This window comes from Toxorhynchites rutilus, chromosome 3 (assembly GCF_029784135.1).
Source record: "Toxorhynchites rutilus septentrionalis strain SRP chromosome 3, ASM2978413v1, whole genome shotgun sequence".
Lineage (NCBI taxonomy): Eukaryota > Metazoa > Arthropoda > Insecta > Diptera > Culicidae > Toxorhynchites > Toxorhynchites rutilus.
The window spans coordinates 282620274-282641867 of NC_073746.1; the positions used below are offsets into that span (position 1 = coordinate 282620274).

At 38.9% G+C, this 21594-nt stretch overlaps 1 protein-coding gene across 7 annotated transcripts in view; it reads right to left on the reverse strand.

The window, feature by feature from the left end:
• Window positions 1-21594, reverse strand: part of LOC129776108 (A disintegrin and metalloproteinase with thrombospondin motifs 20) — a 536521-nt gene that overhangs the window by 175789 nt on the left and 339138 nt on the right. For all 7 annotated transcript variants that reach the window (XM_055781520.1, XM_055781521.1, XM_055781517.1 and 4 more), the window contains one exon: window positions 15754-15894. In XM_055781520.1, coding sequence (XP_055637495.1) covers window positions 15754-15894 — 141 coding nt within the window. The remainder of the gene's footprint in view (window positions 1-15753; window positions 15895-21594) is intronic.

The following is a 21594-nucleotide window of genomic DNA, read 5'->3' on the forward strand; positions in this document are numbered from 1 at the left end:
ATTTTCACGGCCAACAAGACCTCTCAGATTGTTCCAGTATGCTGCTCTCCGGACAGTATCTGTGCTGACAGGTCTTCCAATGATGCCGACTACTTCGGTAGTCAATTTAGGAATGTTTGTTTTAGAGTTCCTTTGGAATGTTCGCACAATTACTCATTCTTCATCAGAAGACGGGATACGTTTGTGTCTTCTACTCGGGAGATTTTCCAAGGTTCCTTCGTATTTCCACTTGCTATGATTTTATTTGCTGTATAGTGGGTTCTTCCGACTATATCTGCTATTTCATGCAATATCTTTTCACGAAAATTCATATTTATTATCATTGTATGTGTAAAAATATCTCTTTCTTTCCTATAACTTGCCATAATGATAAAAAACTTTTTCAAACATTAATTAAAAACAAAAACCAACACTGTCAAAACCAACACTGTCCAAGCGATGGAGATCGATCCACGGTCGAAATAAGATCGATTCATCCATACAACTGCTCTGCTCTGCCAGACACATCGGGCTACTGTTCTATAAATAACTCAACAATGATCAATCAACTGTCTGCGCTGTCCGGTGGTCCAACTGGATAATGGAAGAACAGAAAGAATACCCTTACGCCTAAATGGCTACTGTGTGAATGTACTATATGTAATGGTATAGAAGGAATACTGGCGAATGGCAACTGTGTAATGTGCTAATTATAGATATGATAACCATGTGACATGTACACGATTAAAATTCGGCTCTGTTACAGCTAAAATGCTAATGAGCCTTAAATAAATAAATAAATAAATGGGATAAAAAGGACGAACACGAAATTATTGCGACACATTCAACAGGGCATAACTTTTTTACCATTGGGTAAAAATCAACCAAATTTTGCACACTTTCTCATTGATGTGTATTGTCTACATGCTGTCAAACTCGAAGTCGTGTTTTTCGATTCAACGAAAATGGAGGTGAGCCAACGCGAGTCGAGAGAACAAATTCTTTCCAAACACCTGGAATTTCCTGACCTGTCGCACCGGCAGTTGGGAAAAATGTTGAATATTCACCATTCAACCGTCTCCAGAGTGTTGAAGCGGTTCCAGGAGCGGTTGACGTTGAACCACGGCAAAGGAGCTGGAAGAAAACCGGGACCGGAGAACAAAAAGACGGAGGGAAAGGTGAAGCGAATGATTAAAGCAAATTCCGTGATTTGGCTAAAAAGATCGGCATGTCGCAGAGCTACGTCCAGAATGCAAAGAAGAGAGCTGGACTACATACATACAAGGTACAGAACTTCCCAAACCGCGATGAGCGGCAACAATCGACGGCTAAAACGTGGGCACGGAAGCTCTACGAGAAGATGCTGACAAAATATGGCTGCTGTGTGAAGGTGCTGTGTACAAATCTGAGTGCCTCGAGAAGCGCCTTTTGCCGTTCTTGCAGCAGCACGACGAAGCTCCGCTATTTTGGCCAGATTTGGCATCATGCCACTATTCTAAAAGTGTCCTGGAGTGGTATGAGGCCAATTCTGTCCATTTTGTTCCAAAGGACATGAACCAGCCAAACTGTCCGGAGCTGTGCCCGGTGGAGCAGTACTGGGCAATAATGAAACGGGAACTTCGGAAGAGCAAGAAGACAGTCAAAGACGAGAAGAACATGTTAAAAAAATGGAAAAAAGCTGAGAAACTGGTACCGGATGACACTGTAAATACTTTGATGGAGGGCATCAAGCGAAAATGCGTTCAATTTTACACTCAAGGCTCCATCGAACTTTTCTTTTGATTTTTGAAGTAAATATATGTATAAAACTACCCTAAAATTTTGGTTTGATTCTAAACATTATAAGAAAATTGGCATGACATTTTCGGTGTCGCAATAATTTCGTGTTCGCCCCTTATTCACAATATTTAATACCAAATAAATGGAAAGTATCGTCAAGTAGCATTTGTACATTCAATTTTGCGATCACATTGTTATTATTATTTATATAGTTTGTATAGAGTATGAACAATCTCACTATTTCAATTTCACTTGCTGGTGCGATGTTGTTGAATACTGGTCGTAAAAGATCGTCAAATGGCGATTTCCATTTCAGGGTGGTCCGAAAAATCTTTTTTTCCTCTTTTCCAAAGATGACTTCATTCAAAAACTCATAACTTTTGAACTACTGGAACGATTCAGATGACCGACATATCGAATCAAAGCCAATTAGCTAGTCTTATATGGAAAAAATATTGAACTTGCAAAAAATGTGGGTTCTTGTCAGTGTAATATTTTTGATTGTATTTGTTTTTTATGGTTCACATAATTTAGAGATAGTGGGCACTCTATATTTTTATATTTTTTCTTGAAAACTGAGTTTGTTTTACATCTTCTTTGTCTTCTTCTTCTTGGATGTGTAGGAGGCGATCTGGCGTAGTGGTAACATCCACGCCTCTCACGCTAAAGGTCACGAGCTCAATTCTCACTCCCGACATTCTTCCAAAAATGGAAGTAAATGTGACGAACCAGCCAAATGAGTTGAAAGTCACTATAAAAAAAAATTCTTGGATGTCACTAACGTTCCCAGTGGATCTTTTGTCTTCTCAAAGCTCTAGAATACGCGTGACCACAGTGCAAGTCGGAAGAAAGTCAGTGTAGCACGTGGACTCTATGAACTGTTTTGGATAAGTTTTCTTGCTATGAATATTGTACCAATCGTGGATGAAATGGTACATCAATTGGTCTGAACTTCAGAATGTTGTTGCTTGGGTAGGCTGTTCAAAAGGGCAAAAGTGGACCGATACCCTATTTTTGAAGCACTTTAATAAGTTTCCAGAATTCGTTCCTTTTGGCATTTTCGACAAAACACCGACGAACAGGACGATAGGAGAGATAAGATTTAAAATGTAGAGCGGGGTAAATGTGCTCATGTTGTTCAGTCTGTTTACCAAATAGTAACTATGTATATTATGTTCGAAACGTTATGCATGATTTTTTCAAGTTTTGTTGGAAGCTAGACATTGGAATTTTTTTGTAAAAAGTCATTTTTGGCAAAAAAATTCGTTATAACAACAAATCTCGACGTTTTGTGCAATTATAAAACATTTGGCATCAACTTTTTTTTTTTGAAAACCCTGATTTCCTGTATTTCCCCACTTTGGTGATTTACCGGTTTTTAAAAACTCAACGTCTGTGACACTAGTAATTCGAGATGACGATTTTCATTGGCACCCTAATATACATGGATGAGGTCGCTACGATTGAGGAATTTGAAGCCAATATTTTCGAATCATTGTGATTTCAGGATTAACATGGTTACCATAGTTACTTCCAACAATTGAATGAAATAATCACTAAAAAAAAAGAAGACGAACCAAAACCAAATAGCAAGATTGGTATTTATTCTTCAACATAGTGACTATTAATTATTACACATTTCTTCCAACTTGTTGCAAGTTTTTTTTTCGTTTCGATTCCCGTCCTGGCCGGGGGATTTATCGTCAAAGAAATTTCTTCCGATTTACTCTGTGGTCACGCGTATTCTAGAACTTGCTACTCCATAATGCATTCGAGGCGTGTAATCCGGCATAGAAATCTCAAATAAGTACTGCTAATAGAAATGACGCAAGTAATATCTACGTAGAGAGGGCAGAAGTTCCACTGGGAACGTTGGTGCCATCCAAGAAGAAACTTCATTTAACGAACAATATTTTCTATAGCTCAATAATATCTCCTAATTTGTGTAAATAAGGGTTGAATGTGCTTTTATGCAGAAATGCTTAAGAGTCCCGTTCCAACGACTCAGGACAATCCCTACTCCATTCTGCAGAACGACGAGCCTGTTGCTGACGCTCCCAATGCAGGAAGTTCCGGTACATCGCAGGGTGCCATCAGGAAAAGAAAAATTACTTCTTTTCCATCACTCCCCAGAAAGAAAACCGAAACTTCCCAAGTTGGAATGAAAACTCGAATCGAACGTGCTGAGAATAGACCGGAGCAAGTACCTCCTGGTTTAAGCAGTTCTTCTACGCACCAGGGGTCCTCAGCACTTCCCGGAGCAGCACCCAACACGTCTGCTCCTTTTTCGCGGTCGAGGCAACAGCCACAATCTGGCTTGCTTGCGCTTTCTGACCTGGTGGACAACATTTTAAATGCTTTAAATATAAACGACCCTCTTAAAAGCATAGTATTATGTTTGCTTCCGATTGTGAGAACATTTTTGAAAGAAAAATGTGGTTTTTTGGCAGCGTTCATTTCCCTCGATGCCTGATTCAGTGCAAGAGGTCAAGGATTTGACCACTGTAATACAGTGGAATTGCAGAAGCATTATTCCTAAACTAGATCAGTTTAAATTTTTAGTTCACAGCTCTAACTGTGATGTATTTTCTCTCTGTGAAACATGGCTTTCTTCAGCCGATGAGCTGAATTTCCACGATTTCAACATTATTCGCCTCGATCGAAATGACTCGTTTGGTGGCGTACTATTGGGGATTAAAAAATGTCACTCCTTCTATAGAGTCACTCTCCCATCGATGACAGGCATTGAAGTTGTTGCTTGCCAGACACAAATCAATGGCAAAGACCTCTGCATTGCTTCGATATATATCCCTCCCAGAACTACGGTAGGCCGCCATCAGTTCTTTGATACTATCGAGGCAATGCCGGAGCCGCGGGTAATCTTAGGTGATTTTAACTCCCATGGAACAGCATGGGGATCACTCTACGATGACAACCGTGCCACTTTGATTTATGATCTGTGCGACAACTTCAAATTGACAGTTTTGAATACTGGGGAAGCAACCAGAATAGCCAACCCTCCTGCACGGGCAAGCATGCTAGACATATCTCTATGCTCTTCTTCGTTATCCCTGGATTGCATGTGGAAGGTAATCCAAGATCCCCACGGTAGTGATCACCTACCAATAATTTTATCGATCGCTAATGAATCAAGCTCTCGTGAGTCAGTCAATATTTCGTATGACCTCACGAAGAATATTGACTGGAGAACATTTGCGGAAATAATATCTGAAGCAATTGTTTCAATGCATGAACTTCCTCCACTCGAAGAGTATAACTTTATATCGAGTTTGATTTACGAAAGCGCAGAAAAAAAAAAAGTGTACCGGCTACCACTTTCCGACGTCGTCCTCCATCACTTTGGTGGGACAAGGAATGTTCAAAGGTCTACCTTGAAAAATCATCCGCTTTCAAAAAATTCAGGAAAACTGGATTAGTGGAATGGTTTCTAAAGTACCAAGCTCTAGAGCTAAACTAAAAGGTTTGATTAAAGCTAAAAAGCGTGGATATTGGCGGAAGTTCGTCAATGGTTTGTCAAGGGAGACCGCTATGAGCACTCTTTGGAATACGGCTAGGAAAATGCATGGCTGGAACCATACAAACGAAAGTGAGGAATACTCTGACCGTTGGATTTTTAACTTTGCAAGGAAGGTTTGCCCCGACACCGTTCCTGCACAAAACGTCGTACGTGACATTCCACTTCAAAGCGATTATGAGAATTTTTCAATGGTGGAATTCTCAATTGCCATTCTCTCATGAAACAATTCAGCTCCGGGGTCGGACAAGATTAAATTCAACTTGTTGAAGAATCTTCCCGACTTGGCAAAACAGCGTTTGCTGAACTTGTTCAACAAGTTTCTGGAGCTGAATATTGTCCCGCATGACTGGAGACAAGTGAGAGTGGTAGCCATACGGAAACTCAACAAGCCGGCTTGCGATCACAACTCGTATAGGCCGATTGCAATGTTATCCTGTATTCGTAAATTGTAAGAGAAAATGATTCTACTTCGTTTGGACAAGTGGGTCGAAACGAACAATTTGCTGTCAAATACGCAGTTTGGCTTCTGCCGAGGTAGAGGGACAAATGATTGTCTCGCGCTGCTATCTTCTGAAATCCAAATCGCATTTGCTCGCAAAGAACAAATGGCTGATTGTTTAACTAGAGACTGCACGCTGAGACAACTTGCAGACGATGGAGTTATTTCCATCACGGGTACTAATCCCGTCGTTCTGCAAAAGTCGTTGCAAGATACCCTGAACAATCTGTTCACGTGGGCCCTCAAGCTGGGTATCGAATTCTCTACGGAGAAAACTGAAATGGTCGTTTTTTCTATGAAGCACGAACCCGCCCAATTCCAGCTTCACCTATCCGGCAAAACGATCCAACACTCTATGTTTTTCAAATACCTGGGTGTATTTTTTGATTCTAAGTGTACCTGGGGGAGATACATTGCGTATTTGAAACAGAAATGCCAGCAAAGAATCAATTTTCTCCAAACAATTACCGAAACATGGTGGGGTGCCCATCCAGGAGACCTCATTCAGTTGTACAAAACAACGATATTATCAGTGTTAGAATATGGCAGTTTTCGCTTCCGATCAGCTGCCAGGATTCATATTCTCAACCTGGAGAGAATACAGTATCGTTGCTTGCGTATAGCCATGGGGAGTTTGCATTCGACACATACGATGAGTCTCGAAGTTTTGGCAGGAGTACCCCCGCTTACTCTTCGGTTCACAGAATTATCCTACAGATTTCTCATCCGTTGCAAGATTATGAATCCATTGGTGATTGATAACTTCGAAAATCTACTCCAGCTGACTCCTCAGTCAAGTTTAATGTCTTTATACCATGAGTACCTTACACACGACGTGCACCCTTCACCAGGCATCTCCAACCAAGTTTGCTTCCCATACTTCTGCAATTCCTCTGTCATTTTTTATCTGTCCATGCGACAAAAAATCCATGGAATTCCAGATCACCTACGCTCCGATTCTATTCCGCCGATATTTTCGGCAGAATATGGGAAAGTTATATCTGATAAAATGTTCTTTACTGACGGTTCATTCATAAACGGGTCCACTGGCTTCGGCATCTTCAATGAAAATTCCAGTGCCTCTTTCAAACTCAAAGATCCTTGTTCCGTGTATGTCGCTGAACTGGGTGCGATATATTACGCATTAGGGATCATTGAAACATTGCCTATCGACCACTATTTAATTTTTTCAGACAGTCTCAGCTCATTAGAGGCAATCCGTTCAATGAAGGTTGATAAACGCTCACCTTATTTCCTAACAAGAATAAGACAACTATTGAGTGTTTTGGTCGAAAAATTATTCAAGATTACCTTAGCATGGGTTCCCTCTCATTGCTCGATTCCGGGGAATGAGAAAGCGGACTCGCTAGCTAAGGTGGGCGCTTTAGAAGGCACACTTTTTGAAAGGCAAATTGCTTATAATGAATTTTTCCACATTCCTCGTCAGTAAGTTGGCAGCGCATGTGGAGTGGTGATGAGTTCGGTCGTTGGTTACACACGATTATCCCTAAGGTCTCGACGAGGGCATGGTTCAAGGGATTGAATGTAGGTCGTGATTTCATTCGCGTGATATCTCGGCTTATGTCCAATCACTACAACCTAAACGCGCATCTCTATCGCATTGGGCTCGCAGCAAACAATCTTTGTGATTGTGGCGATGGCGACATCGAGCATGTTGTCTGGTCGTGTATCCGGTTCCATGCTGCTCGCCCTCAGCTCTCTAGAGCACTGAGAGCACAAGGCAGACAATCGGATATCCCCGTCCGGGATATCTTAGGTAGCCGGGATCCTGATCTTCTGCTTCATTTATACCTGTTCCTCAGAAACGCCGATGTCAACGTTTAATGATTTCCTTCGTTGTGTCCCCGTTTCATATCCCTCCTATCCGATCGATACACTTTTACTTAGTCGCGGCAATACATACACACACTCTTTACAGATGCACGGGCCGAAGGTTGTGCAGTCCACTGATGATTCAACAAGAGCCAAAGGTTGTACCGCTCATGACAACTCTACACGAGCTGATGATTGCGCCGGCTAGTGACCATTCTATTCTGGATTCCTCGAGTCGAGAAGACGCATCACGCTAGATATGGGGTACAGACTAGGGGGGCGTTGCTAATTAATGGTCAGCTGCATCCCAATAGGAAGTATCCCGTGTCGGGCACAGGTACAGAGCATCGAAGACTGCGACATACCAATTATGAGAACACTTGTAATACTAACCTCGAATCAACCGCGAGTAATCGGTTACATATTACTAACATAGTCTAAGCAAACATTGTCAAAATATTGAACTCCCGGCCCCGTTAGGCTGACGCCATATGAGCCTTAAGAAAATATATATTTTGGATAAAAAAAAAAGGGTTGAATAAAGATTTTGTTGACAAATTGTTCAGGCATTATTAAGCATAGAGCTGAACAAAACTATCATAAAAATGATGGGGAATTGATATATCTCAAAGGGCCTGGCCGGGTAAGGGAGTAAAAAGTGCCCCCAAACCAAATCACTAGCTGTATGGCAAATATTGTAAAGGATATTAAATAAGAAATTTTGGTAGTTTATTTGAATCCCTATGTGGTTTGACGTAGGATCTATAGTGAAAAACGTACTTTTTCGTTTATTTCACGCCATCCTCAATAGATCCGAGATAAAAATTTGAAAAAAATATTTCATCAAAAATTTTAGTACTAAAAAAAATATTTAAATTTTGAATTTTTTTTTTTGGGATTTAGAGATTCAGTACTACTCTAATTCATATTTAAATGTACTCTTACGGCTTTTCTAGATTGATAATTATCTTCAAGCTGTTTTTTGTTCAAATATCTAATAATAAAAATAAAATAATAAAAAAAATAATACACATTACAAAAAAATGTTACAGCATTTCGAAATTTTGAAAAAAAATATAACTTTGAGACCACAAATCCGATTTTTTTTTTATTTTAATCTTTCAATTGAAAACCACGAATACAATAAAATAATCGATTTCAAAAAAATAAAAATAATAATGCAGACGATGAAGAAAATTATTTTTGTGTCACACAATGCTTCTAAAAATTCAGAAAAAATTATGCCGCATGTAGAAAAAAGACACATACCAACGCATTCAAATAAAAATTATAGCAGGAGTGGGTCTCAAAGTTATATTTTTTTAAAAAATTTTGAAATGCCAGAAAATCTATAACATTTTTTTGTACTGTGTATTTTTTTTAATTTTATTTTTATTATTAGATATTTGAAAAAAAAACAGTTTGAAGATATTTATCAATCTAAAAAAGCCGTAAGAGCACATTTAAATATGAATTAGAGTAGTACTGAATCACTAAATCTCAAAAAAAATTTTTTCAGAATTTAAATATTTTTTTTAGTACTAAAATTTTGGATGAAATTTTTTTTGATAATTTTTCTTGATACATCGTGGTAAGATGTACATTCAGTATTTTTTCCAAATTTTTATCTCGGATCTATTGAGGATGGCGTGAAATAAACGAAAAAGTACGTTTTTCACTATAGATCCTACGTCAAACCACATAGGGGTTCAAAGAAACCACCAAAATTTCTTATTTAATATCCTTTACAATATTTGCCATACAGCTAGTGATTTGGTTTGGGGGCACTTTTTACTCCTTTACCCGGCCAGGCCCTTTGCGATCGAACCGTCATGGGTAAAATTTTATATAAATTTTCTCCAGGGTATATTTTGAAAATAAATTCATATAAGTATACGCTATCACTAACATATATTTGACTATGTTGAATTGTAAAGATAGAAGCTCGCAATTAATATTAAATTTCAGAAATATAAATAGCAGAGCTTCATTCATCAATCTTCAAAGGCGAAGTTTTCCCTAAACATTTATATTTTATTTTTTTATTGCATGTGGAATTTAATTAATAATAATTAACAGAAAGTTCTAAATCCAAAATATTTAAACACTAACTAACACGAACAAAGATCTGCTCTCACTACTAACCTGGATCATTGTGATCAATCACGGCAAACGGCAAAGGGTTATTCATTCCGTTGCCTTTCAAAGTGACACTATCCTATATCAGCTGGCGAGCGCCTAGGAAAAGCTATGCGGGCGACCGGTAGACCGCGGACTACCTGGCCAAAGGGTCATGATATATCATGATATAGATGATAGATAAAGAAACCTGCTGAAAATGCTTTCGCTGAGTTTGCTCATCGTTAGTGTATTAAGCAAGCGGCCATTCAGACATCCATCATCCTTGATTCTAGTATCAATTTCCAAGCATCTTAAATCATTGGGATTCATTCGAAAGCAAAAAGAAATGGATGCCACAGATACTGAAGCTCATGGCCGAATAGCTAGCGCCAAACATACCGAGAGCGCCATAGTTTCGAGTTCGATTGACGTTCTGGTTGTGGTTCTTGTCATAGAAAAGAAAAAAAAAGTTCTTCCGTATATCCAGGCCACCAATGTAATGTTCTGAATTCGATATGATCAGAATGGGCCACTGAAACTAGTTGAATTTTGAAGACAACATATGAGTCACTTCACTCAGAATTTGCTAGCCTAGACATTTTCCCGTCTCAAGCAGAGCGCTCTCAAAAGGACAAAACAGTATTCCAGATATATACTTGATTAATTCCTGACTTCCGACAATGCGCAGTACAATCGCTAGAAAATTCATAAATTGACAGAAATATGGAAAAAATGATAAGCGATGGATAATATTTTGAATGATATCATCCTTTGATAACTTTACTGGATACAGTATTAAATTGCAGTAAAAGGCCGATTCTACAGTTTTAAGTTTTGATAGTTACACAAAACGTTTTCTTACAATACCCTTGTTTTTGGTGAAAAATAAATTATTAAATTCAATTCTTGACAAACACACATTCCGTAAGGCAATGCATTTGTTTGACATTTGCCAACATACTTTGAGTGATTCAGTGAAACTGCCGCGCAAATAACTCTTGTAAAATAAACTGCATCGCTACTGACTTCGGCTAATCCCTGTCAACATTTCACTAAAACATTTCAGCATAATCCTATTCGGCTCCCGCTGCTGTCGGAACGTCGGCAATGGTGGCATCCTAAATATACTGAAATCAGCAGCCATCTTGACTCATGGGCGAGATTGGAAGGGCGTTCGTGTTCGCTATCTCGCTCCAACCATCTGCTTCAAGGGCCCTGAACAGATCGCAATCCACTACCAGTAATCCCATCCCGTGCTGTTTTCACAATCCGTCACATCATCAGCCGAAACCATCTTCACGTCCACGAACTACTTAATGTGACAAGCGAGAACTCAATTTCGGCGGCTTTGAGGCTGTCGTCGCGACGCGTTGTGTTCAGATGAAGAAATTTCAACAATACTCATATGAGCGATCTCCGTGTTACGAGTGTGGTGTTTTGGTGCGAGACTCGAGGCACCACACGCCGCTGTTCGTGAATGCATCGCCGCAAACGTGAAGATTAATCACTTCCCAAATCAAAACCATACCCCGCGTATCTCATTTTTTTCGGGTAGCGAGTGCATCGCATTCTTTCGAGAATTGGCGAGAATCGGTCCGGTAATCTGAAACGCGGTGAATCAAATTCCTCTTCGGTCAAGGTTAAGATGTCAAGATTATCCACATTCGCATTCCGGTCGCCATGAAGAAAACTTCAAGGTTTGGTCGGGTTGATTGACCCATGTTTAACAGACGAACACCAGAAATGGTTTATCCCTCTAAGATTCGATTAACTGATGCTTTTCGAAAACTCAAAGGTTGCCCGATTGGTACGATTAGCTGTGCTGTGTAAACAAATCATCTGTCGGTGGCGGGAGTATTAGAGGTAGACTTCGAGGTGTGGTTCCTCCTATGTCCGATATTTTTAGCTAGATTATATAATCCATTGGCGGTGTGCCACTGTTCACACGGAGCTATCTTACGTCCAAGAAAAATAAATGATGTTCAAAACGTGTGTATGTTCAAGTCGCTCGCCTTATTTGTCACATCCTTCAGTTGTGTTTACGATTTTCAGATTTAACAATGTTTGGATTAAATCCTCTATTATTCACTTTCCGCAGGCAAAATAATATCCATGCGGTTTATTTTCAGATCGAAAGTCTAAGAAACCGCACGAACAAGTGGTGCTTGAAGAATTTTCGCGAATTGAAAAGTGAAATACTCAAAATTTTGTTTATTTATCATCACGGGGCAACAGAATCGATGATTCGACCAGTGTAGTCTGGATTATATTCTTTTTCCTAAACGGTACTTACGTTCAATAGATGTACCTCGTTATCTCAACCGTATTGGTTTGATCGCTGATGTAGAATTTTGTTCCCAACATCTCTAATTCTGACTGAAATTGAACTCGAAACTCCCGACACAATACATGCAATAGACAACCCTGCCCATTCGGCCATGGCAGCCACCGAATCTGGATAATGTAAATCGCAAATCAGCAGCTGCGTTTGTTGATAATATCTCCAGTTGAACATTTTGCAGATATGTTGATAGGACCCAAATTCAATGCGATTGACCTCGTAACCTAGAATCGTAGGGAAATCATACAAAGAATGGAGTGCACATAATGAATCACATCTGAGCAGAGCTAAGAATACCCACACAATCGTGAACGTTTTGATTTGACTGGTTCCGAACAAGATGTCAAGATAATGCGAGTAAGAAAAAAATATATATTTACAAATTTATTGCCACTTTATTCCGAATTTACGAATCGATTACACCTGCTCGACTGTTCGTGTTCAAACCTCGCGCGAACAGTCTCTAGCTGATTTACAACCTAACTCTTCCCACGCAATCTGCGATGCGATTTTGCTTCCCCGCAACTTCCAGAAGTGAGAACAGCGATTAGATTATCCAGATGAATTCTAGGCGGAACAAATTGAGTCTGATCGGGCCGATCTCCGTTTTTGAGATTCATTTGCATTTCAGCTTCCATAAAAAGGAAATTTGACTTTCGTGTGGGTGATGTGAAATGAATATTTCCGCCGGCTGGAAGATGTCATTTGGAATTTGAGAAATTGCTCAATGTGGACAGTTCGCACAGCACTTCCAAAGTAGCGGAATTGGCTTTTCTGCGATTTTTTTATTTTAAACTAGCTGACTCGGCAAACTTCGTCCCGCCCAAATTTGTTTTTTGTAATCAATACCTTCAAACATTCACGTTTTCTTATCGCAGAACTGTTCATTGATTGATCTTCTAATCGACCCCGTTGAATTTACCATTTACTATAAAATTACTAGTATTTCAAACAAAACTCATCATTATAATATCAAATTATTTTCAGACACAATTCTCGTTCAAGATTTTTCAACCAATATGATAGAATAAAGACAGCACTAAATCGGACAATTACTTCCTCGAGTTCTGCTCTTATCAACATATTCGGCGATACTTTTTCATTGGTATAGATAGAAAAAGATATAGGAGTGCGTTTCATCACATTAAAATCCATTTCCAGTTTCGAAAAAAGATCAATTTCGCTAGCGCAAACATCAAATGGACCAACAGCACTTGTCACTATGAGATTGTAGAACATATGGGAATTTAATTTTCCGAATTTTACCTTTTTCCTTCAGAGTTTTCCGAAAATTTCCAATTGGCATGTTTGGTTGGAATATTTTTGGTTGAAATATGTGTAATATTTTTATGGGATTTCCTATCCATTCCAGAGGAGGGAGAGGTGTCATACTATTATAGAAACATTTCTCATACCCAAAAACCCTCACATCCCAAATTGTGCTTGATTAGTTCTCGAGTTATGCAGAAGTTTGTGTTTCGTTTGTATGGCAGCCCCCCTTAGAGAGGGGGAAGGAGTGTGTTCACCATAGAAACGTTTCGTGCCCCGTAAAATCTTCACATGCCAAGTATGGCTCCATTTGCTTGACTAGTTTTCGAGTTATGCAGAAATTTGTGTTTCATTTGTATGTAAGCCCACCCTTAGAGAGGGGGGTGGAGAGTCCAACCATCATAGAATCATTTATTGCACCCTAAACCTCAATATGCCCAATTTGGTTTCATTTGCTTGATTAATTCTCGAGTAATGCAAAAATTTGTGTTTCCTTTGTATGGCGGCCCCCCTTAGAGGGGGGGGGGGGATGGAGAGTCTTACCATCATAGAAACATTTATTACATTCTAAAACCTCAACATGCCTTATTTGGTTCCATTTGCTTGATTAGTCCTCGAGTTATGCAGAAATTTGTGTTCCATTTCTGAGTAATTTTCTACCAGGTGAGTGAATGAACATATTCTTTCCCTGTTTAGTTTTGTTTTCAACAATTTCGTTAAGTTTATAATGATATCGTTTTTCAGGGCCCTCATTGACCATCTTTGTGTTGTTACAGAATAGCTACGTCCACGCAACAATCATCAGCGATGGAGATCGATCCACGGTCGAAATAAGATCGATTCATCCATACAACTGCTCTGCTCTGCCAGACACATCGGGCTACTGTTCTATAAATAACTCAACAATGATCAATCAACTGTCTCCGCTGTCCGGTGGTCCAACTGGATAATGGAAGAACAGAAAGAATACCCTTACGCCTAAATGGCTACTGTGGGAATGTACCATATGTAATGGTATAGAAGGAATACTGGCGAATGGCAACTGTGTAATTTGCTAATTATAGATATGATAACCATGTGACATGTACACGATTAAAATTCGGCTCTGTTACAGCTAAAATGCTAATGAGCCTTAAATAAATAAATGGGATAAAAAAAAATAATGATATCGTTTCATTCTGCGAAGCAATTCTCGTATATTTCACGTCTCGGCAATTTAAGGGGGTATTCAAGTATAGAGACACGAATTTCGAACGTTTTTTTCGAGTTCCGTAAAAATAAAACAAAGAGTGGTTTTACGATCCATTATATCATTGTTTGTCCATCTATCTTTTAACAATAAAACAAAAGTTGAACGGAGAAAAATATTCATAACTAGAATAGTGACAAACTGATGAAGTGAGGGGGTTCAAAAAAAAGTTGTGTCATGGCGTACACGATTCCAACCCTTCTGGTTATCTGAAAAAATCGAACAGATTCGAAATCAGTAAAGATGCCGCTATCGCATGAGCCTCGGACAAGTCAAAAACATCTTTTTTGACAAAATGGCGACCGTTTAAAAACAAAATGCGGTTTGAAACGCTTTTTCCTACGTTTCCCAATTTTTTAAAAAGAGTAAAATCTAAAAAATGTGATTTTTTAGAGGTTCATACGATAGAGAGGAGATGCATACAGATTGTATTCATATAAATTTGACATGAATCAGTTCAGTAGTACTTGAGATATCGTGTACGCCAGTCAGAAAAACGCGTTTGAAGTTCATTATTATGGCCGTACCAGGTTAGATACCGCATCACTAAGATGGCTCTAACTCGGTAAATAATGGGATTTTCGATAAGTTCTTTCTAGAAGAAAAAAATATTTTTTTCACATTTTTAGACTAGAATACTTTACTTGTCATTACCACAATGAAAACGAACCATCACCCCAACCAGTCAAAACTTCAGCTGCATTTAAATGATGCGAAAGGCGCTATAATTTCGTTTACATTTACATTTCTCTACGACTAATCCAGCGCACGTTCCATACCGATCTATTAAATTTAATTCCTTCCAAATGCATGGTTCGTAGCGATTTGCAGTCGTGGTGACACAAAGTTCGCCAGCGAGAGATGACCAAAATAACCAAACTTAGCAGCATTCCGTGTCGTTGGCAGCTCGTGTGGAAACATTTCGTGTTTGCCGCTTCGAGTTCGAAAGATTTATGTTCCGCTAAACACGCGTAATTGCCATCTTATGGCGCAAAACAATAAATCGATTTGGTCTCAGTGTTCGATGAAATTTTTGCAGATATATTTTAGACCAAATCGGTTTACAACCCAGTGGCCGATTTAAGAATCACATCGTTCACGCACTGACGCTCAATCATCGGTTAGCGAGATTATCAAATACTCACCATTCCTTCGCACAGAGAGACAGCCACGGTAGACTTCTCGTCACCCACCACCCGTCCCTTGTAGAAACAGCCCTGCAATCCGGCGTGGTCCCAGTGGTCATCCGGCTTCCGGAGCGTCTCATTTGGCCAAACATGTGTCACCTGCAAAAAAAAAACAGTCACAATTTAGTCTACTCGAAACTAGAGTTCGGCCTAGATTCAAAATTTATTCCTCGGTAGTGCGAGCGAGGAAACCTACACGAGCTGTGTATTTCCAGTGCCCCTCGCTACGACAATGTAACACCCCTTGGCGTAATCGCTGAAGCGTGCACACGCTCCAAACATTGCAAATTACAGTTAGTGCGGTTACCTCTAATAAGAAATTCAATAATTTACAGAGTAATTATGCTGTCTTCATGCCACGAGTCGACCAATGTAGCGAGCGTTGACGGAGGGAAGGAAACATGCAAATTTGCAGTCAGCAATCGACAGAAACATAGACAGAAAAAAAAAGAAACATCACCCAAGGAGAAATGTTCATAATTTCTGAAGCAGCCAGCAGTCGTCGAAACCATCGTTGCAAAATGACATGAGACTAAGGAGAGCATCCGCCACTTCCAGTAAGAGCATTGATTTGTACGAGGCGGTGAATTATTTACTGCAGAACGAACAGCGCACTCGCATGAGCAAATCTGTTTATCTCCTCACGAGCAGTGTTGGAAAAAATCATCTTCGCTAAGATCAAATGCATAGATTTTCGGGCTAGGTTGCATCGAAAACCTATATATTCCAAACGAAAATCAAAAAGACAGATCCAGGCAACCATTGAATATGAGCAAATGAACTTTGTTTTGATGTTTATTTTTTCCACCCAGTGTCACTTTCATCTTGATTATCGGAAACGTCAGAACTGAATTTCATTTCAGCCAAATGAATATCAGCTGTTGTTAACTTCTAACCTGAGGCTGCTGTGTGCGGTTGGGTTTTGCAGTTGCCGGATGCCGTGATCGGAAATACCTTATGAAATTCCCGATGTCGCAAATGACTTGACGGTAGCTAAAACCACTCGTTGTATCCATTCTGCGTATGCCGTTGCTACCGTCTCGCCAAATAAAATTTATTTTGAACTTAAATTCACTGCCAGAACAAATATCGTTTCGGATGTGATGAATATCAATTTGTTGCTTTTGATATCCAAAGTATAAATAACAGCGAAGTTATGGACCCCATTCAATGTCGCATTCATTCATTATAGCAAATTTGCTCATGCAACAGCGATATGAACAAAATGAACTCGTTTGTTATTGTCATCAATATAATGAGGGCGGTGTGTTTCAAGTTGAAAAAAAGTCATTTACACGGGAACAAAATCATACTCGTTTCTCGTGAATATTTGTTGATATTCTAAGACACTGCTCACGAGTATAGAGGATCTGGGAGTAAGATAAACATGTAAAATGAACTTCGATTTAATCTGTGAAAACTTATGTTTTCGAAACTTAAATGCAGTTTATTTAATAAACTGCATTTAGGTTACTGTTTTTCGAATGAATCAGTCAATTTTTAAAAAAATTCCTAATATTTAAATAAAAACAGACCGACAGGTTAAATTTTTTTTGTGGAACGAACATATCCTACGAACAGACGAATAGAAAGCGTGAGATGGATGCTCTCTCCATCACAAACTTTCCACTATCCGTCTTACCCCAATTAGAAACTGTCTTCTTTATCTCATCAGTCCGACAACATGAACTATTCACAATATTTTCCTCACAAATGAATTCACCTATTCGGCACATTCCTAGCAACTCCTTGATCATACTGATAATGATAATTACCTACCAGAATATAATTACCAGTGAATAAAATTTCGAATGAGGAATATGAACACTTTAAAAAAATTACCTAAAAATTTAGTTCAATATTGAAAACCACTCCCTTCCAATTTTTTTTTGTACATTTTCATTAGATCACTAACCCAATTTTTTGTGATCGAATAATCAAGTCAATTGCCTTTTTTAGTTTATGCGAGCTTACCTTACACTCGTTGAAGGTTGAACACGAAAAATTATAGGGGGTTGTGTTCAAAACACGACCACATTGTTGACGTAGGACTATGCCATTATTTTATCCGATACGCTTGTTTATATCTTCGGATATTAATTTAGAATGCTCCGAAGTTTTTGAAATGATGCTTCAGTAAAAAGTGTTGGTTGCGTTGAAAAGGTTTTGTTTTTTGTAGAAGCAGTTGAAGATGTATTATTGATGATTCATTCCTGCCCTTGCGGTAGCAATAAACAATCTGATCATATGGCCTTTTTTTAATTTGACACACACTTGCCTAAAGACAATTATATACTTGTTGCACCAGGACCATTATTCCACATCTCATAAAAACATCAGTATCCTGGAATATATCACACCAGAAAACAAGTGCGACAGGAACAACCAATCACAAAAAGTGTAGTAGGCTAGAAATATTGTGGCACGAGAAAAACATCATCAAAGAAGACGGTCTGTGATACCGTGCACGAGTTTAAGAGTTATTATTTTGCGCCGGGCAAACGTAATGCACAAGCTCGCTACCAGGCCTTGCTAAGGGATCGTATTCTATGTTTCAAACTAACCGGGCAACCAGTGGAACACAGGTTTGTATCCGAGACAACGCCGCTTCCGACGGCGGATCAGCGCTAGACTCGGATCGCGCTATCTTGGCGGCATGGGCCGCCTCGATTCCTTATCCTTATCAAGGCAAAAAGAGGGGAGAGAATGTGTGAACGAATGTAGCTTTTGTTTGACTATTCCCCTAATTTCTAAATTGTGTAGAATTGGAGGTAACTAGGTTGAGGATCTTTTCGATTAACCCGTTTTATGTCAAGCGTTCGAAAAACCGAACAGCAACTTGGTTTTTTATTATTAATTTTTCATCATTTTTTATCAAATGATAGCTTAGCTGCTTTAAACCGATTTTTATGTTATGCGATACAAATTTGAATGAAATTGACAGTAGGTGGTAGCTAATAGACTATGTGCGAAAAGTACATAACCTCACATAACCTAACAAAAAATAAAACCTTACAAAATTTAACAATATGTAAACTTTACATTACTGTAACATCACTGTAAACATTACTTTGATAAAAGATCACACATTGTGATGTAGAAAAAAAATTGGATTGGATTGGACCTCCTACAGGAACAAAATGTAGGTTTTGGCCAATGTTTTTGTTTGGCGCTTTTTTGATTTTTGTCATTTTCCGGGTAACAGAAGAACGGAAAAAAATAATTCTTGAAGTTTGGGGTTTCTGTAACGCCAATAATAAAAATTACACCAATGGCTTTTGTTAAAAAAAATATTTTTACAGCTTGGTCGTTAATGGGTTAACATCAATCCCTCGTCACTATACTATTGATACCACTCGACTGTAGTGACAGTTACCGCAAAATCTAGCCAAAACACAATGGGGTTTTCAGGCATACTTACTTGTACATCTTCGAGTTCGTAGCTCCGTTTGTAATGAAAACCTCGAAAACGTATTCATCCGCAATTGCAAATTTCTTGCCTTTTTAGCAAATTTGTCAGCAAAAACCGACTACCCTACAACCAAAGAACAACCAACCAAACACAGAACCTAAACTTTCCATGGGGCATCCCGTAGGGCCGTAGAGAACTTTTGCATGTAAGTTTCTCAAAATTCATTTTCTGGTACATTTCGTCGTCCATAAGTAAGCATTCTTGGTACTTACTCAGAACCTTGCTACACAGATTCCAAACACGCTTTCTCCATTAGATTCTGCTTTATCGTCCAGGTCGGTCGTTTGTTGGCATGAAAATGTCAATCCCGCAAACGAATCCCTGGGCGGATATGAGAGATCTGGGTTTCTCTGATTGTTCTACATACATTGTCGATCACAAGTTATAGTAGTTAAACTAACTTTGATTTTAGATCTAACTACAGTTCACGAAAACGGTTAGTAACGTCGTCTACGGTAGATTTTAGGATTTTGCGATTATGTACCTGGACTTTCTGAATTATTTATTATTTTTAAATGGCTTTATTTTTGAAAAGATATTGTTCGATTATTGGTGTAGCTTGTAGAATCATTGGGAGTATCTCGGCAAGCTATTTCTAAACGACTCAAAGGAGCAGGATACAACGAAGAGCAAGTAAATTATGTTCCATACAAATTGAGCGTGAGCTATGTCGAACCGCGGTTTTGTATGTCCGAAATGTTGCTCGATCGGCACGAAAGGATGTCTTTCTTGCATCGAATCATAACCGGGGACGAAAAATGGATTAACTACGACAATCCAAAACGCTTTAAAAGTGGTTCTAAATACGCATACGATCGTATGTAAAGCCCGGTCAACCAGAAACATCAACGCCGAAGCCGAATATACACAGTGCCAAAGTAATGCTCTGTATTTGTTTGGTGGGATCAAAACGGTGTGATCCTCTATGAACAGCTAAAACCTGATTAAACGATAAATCGAGACTTCTACAGGCTTCTGATCCGTTTAAATTTTAAATCGAGCTATTGCCGAAAAACGTCCAGATTATGCGACCAGACACGAGTCGAGCATATTCCATCATGACAACGCTCGGCCTCATGTTTCTGTTCGAGTTAAAAACTATTTGGAAAATAGCTATACAGGACAATTTCGATGTAACGTACATTTTACCTTCAAAATTGTACGTTGTATCGAATTGTACGTTATATCGAAGCATAATAAAGAACTAAGAAACATAGCTCATATTACTCTATTATGATGCTATTTAGGTAGAGTTAGTAAATAATGATGACAAAATCAAAAAGTCACAGGAGGGTTGTGTCCGAGGCACGACCGCATAGTTGACGTAGGATTCCGTCAGGCTATCTGTTGATTTTGGATATGTTTGAAGAATTACATCGTTATACTTTTTGATAATGATAATGGTTTTAATAACTCTGTTAGGGAACACATTTCGGTAGGAACAAAAGTTCCCCCTACTTTCATGTATTTGCAATGCCGATTTCTCCCAGGCAGATTGGGTTAGAAGTCTCTGTTAGGGAACACATTTCGTTGGGAGCAAAAGTTCCCCCTACTCTCATGTATTAACAATGCCGATTTCTCCCAGGCAGCTTGGTTTTGATGTTTCTGTTAGGGATCCGCCGCATGTGTCGTCAATTTCGACCAATCAGAAGTGGGTATTTCCGTTAGTATAGGGGTTGCGATTTATTAATTGTTCGATAGTTAGTTTCATGACATATATTATTTTCTTCAATATAAAAAATTGTTATGGAGTGCCGAAATCGATTGACGCAAGAATTTCATCAATCCATCATGAAATGACTGAGCAATAAGCGTTTGAAATTGGACAATGTTCACGATGTGCTCGATTTTCGATTTTCAATTTGTACCCCAATATGTTCCCGAAAGACGTAATCCTACGTCAAAAAAGGGAAACATGATGAGGTGAATTCAACCTCTCTCATCATGTTTCCCTTCATACTGTTGATTGAGGGTAAACTGATAAAATGACCACTTACTTGATAAAAAAAACTTTTTCCCTTTAACAATGTTTTTTTCCGATGCATGGTAGTCTTGTTGGTAGTTGTATGGGCTATTCATATGATTTCCGTTCAGAATATGAAAATAAATATATTTTTGAGAAAAATGAATGTCAATTTTGAAAATCATTTCTTTCAAGGGTAATTATCGGGTTTTTCAATAAGAGCGCTACAAAAGTTTTTTTTTAAATAAAACAAAAACGGTTTTCGCGGTTCTTCGCTGGCTTGTTGGCATAGACCATCCACTTGACGAAGCCCTACGGGAAATAGTCTAACGGTGTCAAATCGCATGACCGATGCGGCTAATTG